The following is a 12374-nucleotide window of genomic DNA, read 5'->3' as shown; positions in this document are numbered from 1 at the left end:
AAAAAAAACAGTGAAAACGAGCGAAAAAATTTTAAAAGTTTGAATTCGCGCGCTTTTACTCGCCTGGTGGCCTAGAAAAAACATCGTCCCTAAGGGCTTTCAGCGTATTTTTCGATGCGTTTTTCTCGATGAAGGAATTTTTTTTGAATTTTTTCTTTATTTTTAAGTCAATCTACATGCATTTCTGCACATATTGATGCAATAAAAAATTTCACCGTACACCACCTTTAAGGCTTTTTTTTAGATTTTTGCAAAAAAAACTGGGGAATTGTTCTGGTAATCAGAATTCGTAACCCATAAAACCGATAATCAAGCAAAAAATTTCAAGCAATTGATTCCTAAAAAAAATTTTTCTGAAAATCTTCGATTTTCAGAATTTTCTAAATTTCAATCTGTTCAGAACACTGTGACGCCGATGTGATCTTCGTCTACATTCAAAGTTGGCAAACCGAACGTCTTCGAACGCCGCTTCTGATTCCTCTATTCGGGTATGCAAGTTTGCTTCATTGAAATTTTAAAAAGCTCTCTCAAAGAATTAGTCCAATAGAGTGCATTTTCTTCTAGCTAAAATTCAAATTTCCAGTGACCAATGGCCTCATCTCCGTCGATTTTCGATTCCTTTGGTGACGGCGGCAAGAGAAACTGCTCTGATTTCTCTTGAGAATGCAATGTCCCATGCAAGTCGTCTAATCCATGTAGATTTATCACCGGTAGGAGTTTTCTAGATTGTGGCCTAGCTTTTTCAACTAAATTTCAAACTTTTCCAGGCGCACGCTGCAATTCCTCGATGGGCTCTGGCTTTTGGTGGAATTATGCTCTCTATTGTCGCTGCGGCGATGTATGTAGCAAATTGTATAAGCCAGAAAATGGGACAAAGGGTTGGTTTTATCATTGGAGCGCATTTGACATAATTTTTCAAAAGTTTCCTTTAAGCGCCAAAAATCGTTGGTTCCAAAGCGTGGAAACGAGAAGTTCCGTGCTGGATTCGGCGGTGGAGTGATGATGAACAATTCTGGAAGTCAGAAAAAGAAATCAGTCATGATGTTCCGGACTTTTTCGAAAAGTAACCATAATAACAATAATAATCGTTTATAGTCTCGAATTTTACTCTTTTTTTATTTCTCTTCCGGGTTCATACAATAAAGATTTGCTTTTTTCATGTCAATTTTTTCGATTAAAAATTCGGTTCAAGCCCTAAAATGCTGAAAATTTCTTTTCTTTCTTTCAGATTTGAATAACCGCGCAAAGTTGCCTGGCCGTGGCCTAACTTTTCTGTTGCAACGACACTCCGCGCATCCCGCCGCGCGTTGTTTAGCTGCCGTTTATTCCAAATATTTGCGTCCTAATTTTCTGATTTTCTCGCTCTTTTCAAGATTTTTATTGTTTTTTTCTTCGCTCACAACCTGAAATAAACACTTTGTAACGTAGATTAACCTATTTCCAAGCTTCAAACCACACGAAACTCCGATTTTTCAAGTTTTCAGACTAGTTGGGTTAAATACAGATAAACGACACATAAGTCGACACCAAGTTATGGTTGAAATAGATTTTAATAAGGAGAACGAGGAGGATTACTCCGATCCAGCGGATTTCGTTGACGATGTAACCGATGATGGTAGGTTTTTTTTCGAGAAATTATGAAAATTTTCAAAAATAAAATTTTAGTTCTCGTCCCCGATGTTCTTTACAAAAAGCCAACCATCGATGAGTTTGAAGGCAACATGTCTTCATCGCCGGTATCCCAGTTGTTGGTGCCGAACGTATCGCTAGACTCCAAAGTGTGTTGAAGAAGGTTCTAGAGAAATTGGAGCCAGGAGTCAAGATTTTCATCCCACCAAGCCCAGAAGGAGGATCTTTGGTAAGCGTCCAATATGAATTTCGGACCGCAATTTTTATTTGCAGGGAGTCCTTCTCACCGAGTGGCCCGACAGCCGGTCCGCCGCGTTCGCTGTGAAAAGTCTTGATGGCTACTCTTTCGACAAGAACCACACCTTCTCAGCCCGCTTTTTCACGGATATGAAGAAGTTGGAAGCTCCATCTGATGCCTGGACGACTCCAGTGAAGTCAGAATACTCGGATGTTGGAGATTTGTGGTGGTGGCTTCAGAATGAGCGTTGCCGTGATCAGTTCGCAATTTCTCATGATAAATTGGGAATACCAACTGTTGGCGTGTTCACGAATATGAAGGGAAACGATCCAGAGCTTGCTGGAGATCCGGAGAAGGCCGAGAGAGCTGTAAGTTCTAACTTGAAGATTTCAAGCGATTCTAAATAACTTCATTTCAGAACTGGACTGAAACCGTCTTCACCTGGTCACCACATGGTTCCTATCTCTCCACGATCCACAAGCGAGGAATAATCCTCTGGGGAGGCAAAGACTACGCTCGTGCCCACCGATTCGCCCATGACAACGTTCAATACATTGATTTCTCGCCATGCGAAACCTTCCTGGACACCTACGCCGNCGACCTGAAGAGAACAACAGCTGGGGAGACTTGAGAAGAAAGTTCCTGAGAGTTTGGGATTCCGAACTGGAGAATTGAAGAAGGCCTACTCGACCTTTGAGCTCACAGGAAGAACTCAGCTGCCAACGTGGCCATTCTTCAAATGGTCCATCGACGAGAAGTACTTTGCATGTCTCAAGGCTCCAGAGAAGGATAAGCTTGAAAGAGAGAAGAAGATCGATGGAATCTCGATTTTTGAGTCGGAAACCTTCGAACTTGTTGACAAACGAGCCGTTACGATTGAGAATATCAAGCACTTTGACTGGTCACCAACTGCTCCAATCCTTGCTTATTATTCTGAGTGCACAGACGCAGTTCCAGCTGAGTTCGGACTTCTTCAAGTTCCATCCATGCAACGGCTGCGTTCGGCTCGCGTTCACAACGTCGCCGATGCTCAAATGTTCTGGCAGAAGAGTGGAAAGCGGTTGGCGTTCTACACGATGAGATATAAGAAGAAGGAGTTCAGAGAGACTGGAGAGGTTAAATATGTGGTGAGTTTCCCTGGTGTCTCGAAAAATTTTGCGATTTTTCTGTAGAAACAGCGCGTTTTTGTGGTTGAAAATTCATTTTTGGATCATTTCTCAGCCATTTGCTCACTATCAGAGCTGATTCTATATGAAAAAAAACTATAATTCTGACCAACGTATTTTATAAATTCGGAAAGGTTTCTCTATTTCTGAGGGTTTAGGCCACGGCCTCAGGCCCTTTTTATACGAAAATTGACCCAAAACGACAAAAAAGACAAGTCCTACCAAAACTACAAAACAAATGACTTATTTTCCAGGGTGGCTGCCAATACCATGTGGACATCTTCGAGATTGACAAGAAGGACGTCTCCCTGATGAACCTCCCTCTTGCAGAACCATTCATCCACTTTGACTGGGATCCAGAAGGCGACAAGTTCTGTGTTCTCGTCGGAAACACCGCCAAAGCCACACCCCAGGTCTACAAGATCGAAGCCAACAGCCACGCGCCGAAACTTGTGAGCAAATTGGACGCCGGAGTTCACTTCAATGAGGTCCAATTCGCCCCGAAAGGAGGATGGTTGGCGGTTCTTGCCAAGGTGTCAGCTGGTGGAAATGTGTATTTCATTGATACTTCGCTGGCGGAAGCTAAGAGAACCAATGTCATCGAGCATCCATTGTTCAATAAGGGATATTGGGATCCAACTGGACGCTACTTTGTCACATGCTCCACGTTGGGAGGAAGAGCTGGAGCCGACTTGGGATACCGAATTTTCACATTCCAAGGACGAGAACTCTGCCGGAAAAACTTGGATCGTCTGGCGCAATTCAAGTGGAGACCAAGACCGCCGGTGAAGTTGAGTGAGCAGAAGCAGAACGAGATTAGGAAGAATTTGAAGAAGACCGCCGCCAAATTCGTGAAGCAAGACGACGATGAGAAGTGTCGGGCGTCGCAGGAGGTCGTTGAGAAGCGTCGCAAGATTATGGCCGCGTTCGACGTCATCAGAAACCGAAATCGTGAATGTTTGGAGAACACCCGTCATTTGCGTAAGTTGCAGTTAAATTTGTATGAAAATTCGTTTAAAAAACTATGGTCCATGGCCAGATTTCCACAATTTCGGAATTTCTAAACGAAAGCCGTAAAACCTCTAACAGAAGGGCACTTAACCCTAGTTTCGCTGAAAATTGGCTCGAAAATGACTTAGTGGGGCCCTTCTATTAGGAGTTTTACGGAATTTTTCTCAAAAATTTTAAATTTCCACCTAATTGTCCGATTTAACCACAATACTTTTCGTTTTCTTAAAACAGAAAACAAGAAAAATGGACTGTTTAAAAATCCTTTTTAGAGTCGCGGCATTTGGCTTCCTGAAATTTTTAAATTTCTACTTTTCAAGAGGCTCACAGGCCCTTTTATTAGGGGTTTTTCGGATTTTTCATCTAAAAATTGTCCGAATATCTTCAGGCATCGCACTGCGCGACGGAGTGGACACCGAAGCCCAACTGGACGAGGATGAATTTGTGGACGAAGAGATTACAATTGCGTTGAGCACGAGCAAAACCGCCGCACCTCTATCGGAGGAGGACGAGAGGGACTAATTGTTTTAGTTGTTTTCCCCGTTTTTCTCTTGGCGCCACATTTTCCATAAAAAGGTGGCTCCCGTTATTTTTTTCGTTTTTCTAAATGTACTCGTTTCTGTCTTGTCGTCTCAACGACGCCTTCTTTTTCGGTAGATTCAATTTCATGATGCCTGAATGGAGAAGGTGGTTTTTTTTGGTTTTCTTCTCGCTCCCTGGTTTTTCTAATATTATTATTATGATAACTATCTCTCTTTATTTGTTGTTTGTACTGCTCTCTGGTGCCTATGCCAATAAAATGTTGATGAATTTTTAAGAGAAATTTCGCAATTTAGGCCTAAAAACTCTTTTTTTCGGTTTCAAAACAGGAGACCGTACAAATCAGAAAAATTTTAAATCCGAAAGAAACGAAAGCGAAAGAAACGAAACCGTAAGAAATGAAACGGAAAGAACGCTAAACCGTGCACAAATTGCGTGCGCAGGCTGCAAAAAGGGCGGGGTTTATCTGAATTGAACGAGAGATTTCTGAATTGTATGAGATTTAGACAAAACCCCGCCCATTTGCAGCTTGCGCACGCCATTTCAGCAAAACTGTGCACGGTTTAGCGTTCTTTCCGTTTCGTTTCTTTCCGTTTCGTTTCTTACGGTTTCGTTTCTTTCGCTTTCGTTTCTTCCGGATTTTAAGTCTTTCCGATTTGTACGGTCTCCAAAACAGCCACATCACTCGGAAAAGTTGTGCAACAAGTACCGCCGTGTTTGCGGACTTTGCATCACACCCGACGACAATTAATCACACTTGTTTTTGTGACATTTTCAGACCGTTTATTATCAGTTTTCTCTCGATTTTCTCAATTTTTTTTGTCATTTTATCATCAATTAGACTTCCTAGCTAAATAACCTATGCACTCGTCGTTCTCGGAGCCGAATTCGCCGCTGAAAGAGGTGCTCGGAGAGAAATGGCAGACCGCTTCATGCAGTGATTTGGGCGATAATTATGTGAAAGTAGGGCTAATTTTCAGCTGAAAAATACAATTTTTGCATCATTTTTCAGCCAGGTCCGTTGGCAAAGGCGAAATTCAATGCGTTGAGGAACAAGAGAGAAGCGATCGATCGATTTTTGAAAAAGCATAAAGAGGAGGATTTGAGCCTGTATATAGGTTAGAAAAAACTGAAAATTTAAGAAAATCAATGAAATTTAACCCTGAAAGTAGTCTGAAAGAGTCTCTTATAAAATTGTTTCAGAGATTTTCAAAAATTCAAAATCCCCGCCCAAAATTTTCAGACGAACTTCGTGATTTTGCGATCAGCTCCGGCGGCCTCGTGGACGACGAGTTTCGAGCAACGATTTGGCCGGTTTTATCGGCGAATTTGGTGCAAAATGATGATTTGGGTAAGTAAAAAGTAACAAATTTCAAAAAACTGATATTTTGAAACTTCTAGACGACGTCTCATCGTCCTACGATTCGGATTTCGAGTCGGCGCAGTCGGATTTTGACGAGGAAACGCCGATTTTTGAGGTAAAAAAGTTGAAAATTCATAAAAATCAATCCAGAAAAAAAATTGAAAAAATTCACAAGAAATCACGAAATTTTGATTAAAAAATCTGCGAAATTTGACTGTAAAAGTTATGAAAATTACTCTGAAAACAGCAAAAAATCCAGAACATTTATGAAATTCGACCCGAAAAATGGGAAAAATGAAACTAAAAATCAAGAAATTCCAATGAAAAGTCTGCGAAAACTGGCTTAAAAATCATGAAAATCGTTCTTAAAACAACAAAAAAACCGAAAATTCAGAAGAATCCATCTGGAAAACTTGAAAATCTGAAAAATCAGTCCAAAAAATCCACAATTTACTCGAAATTTACGAATTTTTGGCCGAAAAATTTTTCTCAAAAATCATGAAAAATTACCTGAAAAAAGCTTATTTTTGTGCAAGTTTTTAAGGGGGAAAATGGATAAAAGTTCGGATTTTGTGAAGTTAAAAAAATATAAAAATTTCCATATTTCCCTTCAAATTATATGTCAAAAGTCTCATAAAGTTCAAATTTTCGCCATTTTTATTCGAAAACTTATAATTTTGGATTAATTGTTCATGTTAAAAAATTGACCCAAACTTGAAAATAGCTCTAAAATAATCGATAAAATGACCTAAAAATCGAAAATTTGGCTCATTTTTCATTGAAAAAATTTGTAAATTTGTAAAAATTTGGATTTTTGTACCTAAAATGCTCAAAATTCTATGTTTTGCTCCTAAAGTTCAAAATTTGTTCTTTCCAGGATCAACCAGAATTATCACTTGAAGAATTGAAAAATCATAAAGAATGGAATCAAGTGGAACTGGATGTTCATCGAACACTATCTCGTTTTCCACCGAATATATCGGATACGCATCGAGATGTACTACAAACTGAACTCATTCCATTGATTGTACGGGTCCTGAGTGTCAATCCAAGATTCAATTATTATCAGGGTAAGTATTCAGGAAAATTGTATAAATATGAATGAAAAATTGAAAAAAAATGAAGAAAATTGGTCAAAAAGGGCATTTTTGAAGCCTGAATCTTTGGAAATTGAACATAAAAATCATGAAAATTCATCTGAAAAAAGGAAAAATGTGCTGAAAATTGATAAAAATCGACCCAAAAATTGGAAAATCGTTCTGAAAATATTTAAAAAATTGACTTGATGAAATATTACATAAAACAGAAAAATACAAAAAAATTCGTAAAAAATAAATGCGAAACATCAGGAAAAATGAGCTGAAAAATCCAGATAAAAATGTTTTAAAATTCAAAAAATGGGGAAATTTTCGAATTTTCAGAATTCTGAATATTTCGATTTTGAGATATAAAAAATCTAGAAAAAACGAATAATCCGAATTTTTGAATTTTTGAAAAAATTTATGCAAAATCAACCCAAAAAATTTGAAAATTCTGAAGCTCTAAGACTCTGAATTTCGACAAAAAATTCTCAAATTTTCGAAAAATCGAAAATTCTGAAATCCGATTATTTTTTCTAGGTTCTCAGATTCTGAAGATTCTGAAAACTTGTAATCCTAGAAATTCAAAAATCATAAATTTCTGGTTTTTTGAAATTCTGAAAATCTAGTTTTAGACTATTCTAATACTCTATAATTCTGAGTGACCAGATTTCTTGATTTTTGGAATTTCAAGGTTCTGTAATTTTAGAACTCTGAGATTTTCAGATTCCTAAATTTCTAAGGCTTCCTGAAATTTGAGAATCCTAAATTCCCAATTTCTCAATTCCAGGCTTCCACGACATTTGCCTGACTGTTCTCCTAGTTTGCGGCGAGAAAGATGCCCTTCCAATCTGCTCAAATCTCGCCAAAAACGGTTCATTCAATAATTATCTCCTGAAAACGCTGGAAAAATCAGTAGTCCGTGAATTGGATCTTCTCTATGTGATACTGTCGCGAGTCGAACCAACACTGGAGAAGGTGATGAGATCTGTCGAATTGGGAACTATGTTTGGATTGTCATGGCCACTGACATGGTTTTCGCATTCATTGAAACAATATCAGCAGGTTAGAATGTTTTTTTGGAAATTTGAATTTCGCGAAGTTCTGGAGTTCTTGAAGTTCAGACGCTTTCAGAGCCTTCTAGAATCCTCAAAAATCTGTCTGAATCTTTCCGAATCCCTCGGAATCCTCTGAAATCCTCTGTAAATCTCCAGCTCGTTCCAAAAATCCTAGAAAATCAGAAGTTCAGAATCTTAACATTTTGGAATTTTAGAATTCCAAAAATTCTAAAACACCTAAAGTTCCAAAAGAAAAAACAGAAAATGCAGATTTCAGAATCCTTCAGAATCTCTCCCCCGACTCCTTCTATTTTTTTAATTCCAGATCGTTCGTTTCTTCGACGTCTTCCTCGCTTCATCTCCACTTCTACCGATTTACGTCTCCTCGGCAGTCGTCGTTTATCGACGTGCGAGTATTCTAGCGTGTGAACGAGAAATGCCATTTTTGCATCGTCTGCTGACGGAGATGCCTACCGAATTACCCATTGATGCGATTATTAAAGATGCTGTGTGAGTTTTTGAGAAGAAATTTGCGCTTTTTTGAAGAAAATTTTGAAAAATTCAGAAGCGGAAATTGACTCGAAAATCCATATTTTCCATATTGAAAATTGCTGAAAAATTGAAATTCTATTCAATTTTCTCCCAAAAACTGTAAATTTCAAATTTTCAGATACCTATCAAAATTGATGCCACCATGCCTCTTGAAAACGAAATACATGAACGAGTATCGAAAAATTGTGAGTTTTTTGGAAAATTCAGAAAAAAAAGACATCTAGACATTAGGAAATATGGGCAGATTCTAGAATTTTGAAAATCTGGAATCTGAATTTTTCGCTTTTTTTCAGGTTTTCGAATTCTCAGAATCGCTGAAAATCTCATTTAAAAAGTGAAAATTTATTCAAATTCCCGCCGAATTGCAGGTCGCCAAACCGCCTCGAACCGCCGTCAAAACCCTTCCCAGATATGCTCTTCAATTCATGTTCGTCGCTGGAACCGTGGGAGCAGCGGCCAGCTTTTTCTTCTTCAAACAGATTCATCCTCTATAGTTTTTGCGGTTTTTTAAGCTTAAAAATCAATAAAAATATATAATCTGCCCAAAAATGTTCATTTTCCTTGTATTTTTCGCCAAAAAAATGTGCATAACACTCATGTACCCCATTTCCGCCACCTCCTCCGAGCTTTCCTCTCCCTCTCTAGTATTTTTTTTCGATTAAGCAAATGCGCTCTAATGAGAATTTCCTACGAATTATCAATTGAGCGCATTTTCCACTCTTTCAACTAGTTTTATATTCCACTAACCGCGTCTAGACTATATCAAGACACAGACATTCCCCCCCCCCCATTGGCTAGTATTGTATTTGCAGTTTTCATCTGAATAAAGAATTTTCTAAATTTTATCGATTTTTTTCGTATTTACAGCAAAAAAAATTAATTTTTTTGGCTGAAAAATGTTTGTAATGCATATTTTTTAATAAAAAAACCAAAAAACAACGGTCAAGTTGATGCCAGTGGGAGGGTTCAAATGATGGGTAACCCATTGGCTCCGGACCGCGGCTAATAACTCTTTGCGGCGCTCGAAACTATGAATTAGCGGCATTTGAAGCGACCGACGTTTCACGGGCGATAGCGAGGCGGTGGAGCGCGTTTGCTGCGCAGTGACGTCATTTTTGCCCATTGTTCAGGGAAAATGATGGATTTCCGGGGTTTTTAATGGAAACATTTGACGAAAAAAGAAGAAACATCAGTTTTTGACAGTTGTTGTGAGGATCATCGATGTTTTTCTGCAGATCTGTCAAGCTCCTGAATATAGGCGTTTTATCCAGTTCTCTTCAATCCAACTTACTTAGCATCACCAACATTCAAGATATTTGTACCAAAATTCAAGATACATATTGATCAGTGCTACCCAGTGTGCCTTATCGACAAAGATTTTCCGATGTTGTCGACAAATTTACCTGACAAATTATCGATAAATTTGTCGATAAAAAACGATAAAATTTTGTCGATAAATTGTAGACAAATTATCGGTAAATTTGTCGAAAGTAATTTATCGACAAAATTTTGTTGACAAATTGTCGATAAATTTGTCGTTCTCTTTGTCGATAAATTTCTCGAAGGGGGCATTTGTCGACAAATTATCGACAAAAAATTGCTGTTAACCACCGGAATTACTTGTAAAAAAATCGTATCTCTTTTTTTTCAAGACCATCTGACCAGGTGGCCTAATTTTTCCAACATGAATTTTCTAGGCCACGAACTTTTTTGGCGAAGAAATGATCAGATTTTCATCTGGTATGTTTTCTAGGCCGTTTTTACATGGTGGCCTAGAAAACTCAACACGCGAAAGTTAGGCCACCATGTTAAAATGACCTAAAAACACACCAGGTGAACATAAGATCATTTCTAGGCTAAAAAATCGTGGCCTAGAAAATTCATGTTGGAAAAATTAGGCCACCAAGCCAGATAGCCTAAATAGTTTGCCTGGGTAATTTCTTCCATCATTCTAGGAAAAATGGTAACGATACGATTTTTCACATAGTTGCAGCGCCGGGCCGGGCATGGCCGGTAGACGAATTTTCTCGGCCCGGCCCGCTGGGTAATTTTTTTTGAATTAAAGGTGGGGGGACAGGAGATTTTTCGTAGTTTTTTTGTAGCTAGAGTATGCATTCTACCGTCACGGTGTACAACGCTAAATGTCACTCTGCGTACACCTGTCGTCCTCGCCTTTATGTATGCAATCGGGCGTGCGCTTTCTCTTTGCCCGCGTGGCTCAGTCGGTAGCGGCGCCGCACCCTCAATCATCGCCCTCACAAGTTCAACTCCTCGAGGGACATATTTAGACGGAATATCGAGAACATTATTTTTTCATGTCCCCCCACCTTTAAAAAGAAAAAAAGGGTACATTATTAATCAAAATTAAAAAGTAGAAAGTAGTAAAAAAATCGGTAGTTTTCACAGGGTTAGTTTTTCTATCTTTGCAAGCTCGCTCTATTGATAAGGTGATGGTCTTGCTCTGGCCGATGGATCTCTTCCGGTAGCGGTTCGAGGACGAGAAGATGCGGTTGATGGGCGTCCATTTTTATTTTTCGACTACCTTCCTTCTTTTTGAATACAAATCGCAATGAATAACATGTATTGTGGTCACCGACGAGGACGACAAATACGCGCGCGCTTTCGTTACCATGGATACGGAGACACGCATGAGGGAGAAGCAGAGAGGGCGCATTGGAAGGCGCTTGTTGACGTGTTTGAATTGTGAAAACGAAGAATCAAGAGAAAATAGTTCATAGTTGAAAGAAATCGGTCAAAATTGCACAGCAGTGTGATATCATGGGGGGGGGGGGGGAAGATGAAAGGTGATAGTTATTACAAAGACATATTACAAAGAATATAAGAGATCTGGTTAGCGATTGTCTGTCCGTTCGACTGATCCACTTGGAAGAACCATTCTTTTTTATCAGCTATGCTCTCGAAATTTCCCGATCCAACGGATACAGACAAAAACTGGTAGCCTGCTGTTGTCAAGGGCATTTTAGCAAAGTAAGTAGCTTCTTCATTAACGTCGGGGCTGGAAATGTATACTTCATTGGTGGTTTTTTTTTTTGCTTAACTCACTTATAACCAACAACAATAACAATCGCTTTTGAGCCAGCTGCTGGAGAATCAATGTTGTTTGCAATCCAATTAAGCCCGCTGAAAATATTATTATTAGTAGTCATCTAGGTTACGTGGAAGTAGTATTACTCTGCAACTGCTGGCATGCTTGTCAAAGTAGAGTTGTTGTAAAGATCATCGAGATTTTTCTGCAGATTTGCCAAGCTTCTGAATGAATTAATTTTTTAAAAAATTCTCTTGGATCCGACTTACTTAGCATCACCGAAATTCAATATATTTGTTCCATATTGATCAGTGCTACCGTATGGAACATTGATAGCCTGCGTAACATCGGCAAAGTTGTAGTTTTGAGAGTTGTAGAAATAATTCTTGACAAACGCCGCGGCTAGCTGAAAACGATTGATTTTAGTGTATTGAGTTTGTAATATACCTGAATTTCGGCGTCATCTTTTTTCATCTCAACAACTACTGCAATTTTTCCTTTGAATGGAGATGCACATAGCGGAAATGGATAACTGGTTGAGGAGGGAACAACTGTAAATTGAAAATATATGTTTTGAGAATCAAGGCTATTTATGATAAGTTGTATTATTTTGAAAAGATTTTGATTTTTTTTTGAGTGGTTGGATGCTTCTGAATGTGGCTTTTTGGTGGAATATAGGGTACTGTAGAGAATGG

The 12374-nt window shown here is 38.8% G+C and overlaps 4 protein-coding genes across 4 annotated transcripts in view; 3 read left to right on the top strand and 1 right to left on the bottom strand.

Annotated features, from left to right (window-relative positions):
• CBG04248 overlaps positions 1-1095 on the top strand; it is a gene marked incomplete at both ends in the record, with an annotated part of 4078 nt that extends 2983 nt beyond the window's left edge. The window contains 4 exons of the mRNA XM_002630276.2: positions 401-488; positions 584-710; positions 768-878; positions 934-1095. Coding sequence (XP_002630322.2) covers positions 401-488; positions 584-710; positions 768-878; positions 934-1095 — 488 coding nt within the window. The remainder of the gene's footprint in view (positions 1-400; positions 489-583; positions 711-767; positions 879-933) is intronic.
• Positions 1096-1533: 438 nt separating this feature from the next.
• Cbr-eif-3.B lies at positions 1534-4563 on the top strand (the record flags this gene model as incomplete). Its single annotated transcript, XM_045242021.1, is given in 8 exon segments — positions 1534-1615; positions 1666-1721; positions 1724-1858; positions 1903-2235; positions 2286-2459; positions 2485-2994; positions 3288-4014; positions 4430-4563. Coding segments are annotated over 8 exon segments (2151 nt in total).
• An 879-nt stretch (positions 4564-5442) lies between these two features.
• CBG04246 lies at positions 5443-9127 on the top strand (the record flags this gene model as incomplete). Its single annotated transcript, XM_045242020.1, has 10 exons — positions 5443-5544; positions 5594-5699; positions 5825-5932; positions 5983-6059; positions 6822-7014; positions 7814-8088; positions 8160-8240; positions 8407-8591; positions 8752-8818; positions 9002-9127. 10 exons carry the CDS (start codon positions 5443-5445, stop codon positions 9125-9127), a joined length of 1320 nt encoding a protein of 439 aa, XP_045092620.1.
• A 2320-nt stretch (positions 9128-11447) lies between these two features.
• CBG25513 overlaps positions 11448-12374 on the bottom strand; it is a gene marked incomplete at both ends in the record, with an annotated part of 1980 nt that continues 1053 nt past the window's right edge. The window contains 5 exons of the mRNA XM_045242019.1: positions 11448-11649; positions 11697-11774; positions 11826-11903; positions 11949-12085; positions 12127-12230. Of these exons, the coding sequence (XP_045098288.1) occupies positions 11448-11649; positions 11697-11774; positions 11826-11903; positions 11949-12085; positions 12127-12230 (599 nt within the window). The remainder of the gene's footprint in view (positions 11650-11696; positions 11775-11825; positions 11904-11948; positions 12086-12126; positions 12231-12374) is intronic.

This window comes from Caenorhabditis briggsae, assembly GCF_000004555.2.
Source record: "Caenorhabditis briggsae complete genome, chrII, whole genome shotgun sequence".
Taxonomy (NCBI): Eukaryota; Metazoa; Nematoda; class Chromadorea; order Rhabditida; family Rhabditidae; genus Caenorhabditis; species Caenorhabditis briggsae.
Note: the sequence above shows the minus strand (reverse complement) of the source record. Positions and strands in the feature narration are given on the sequence as shown.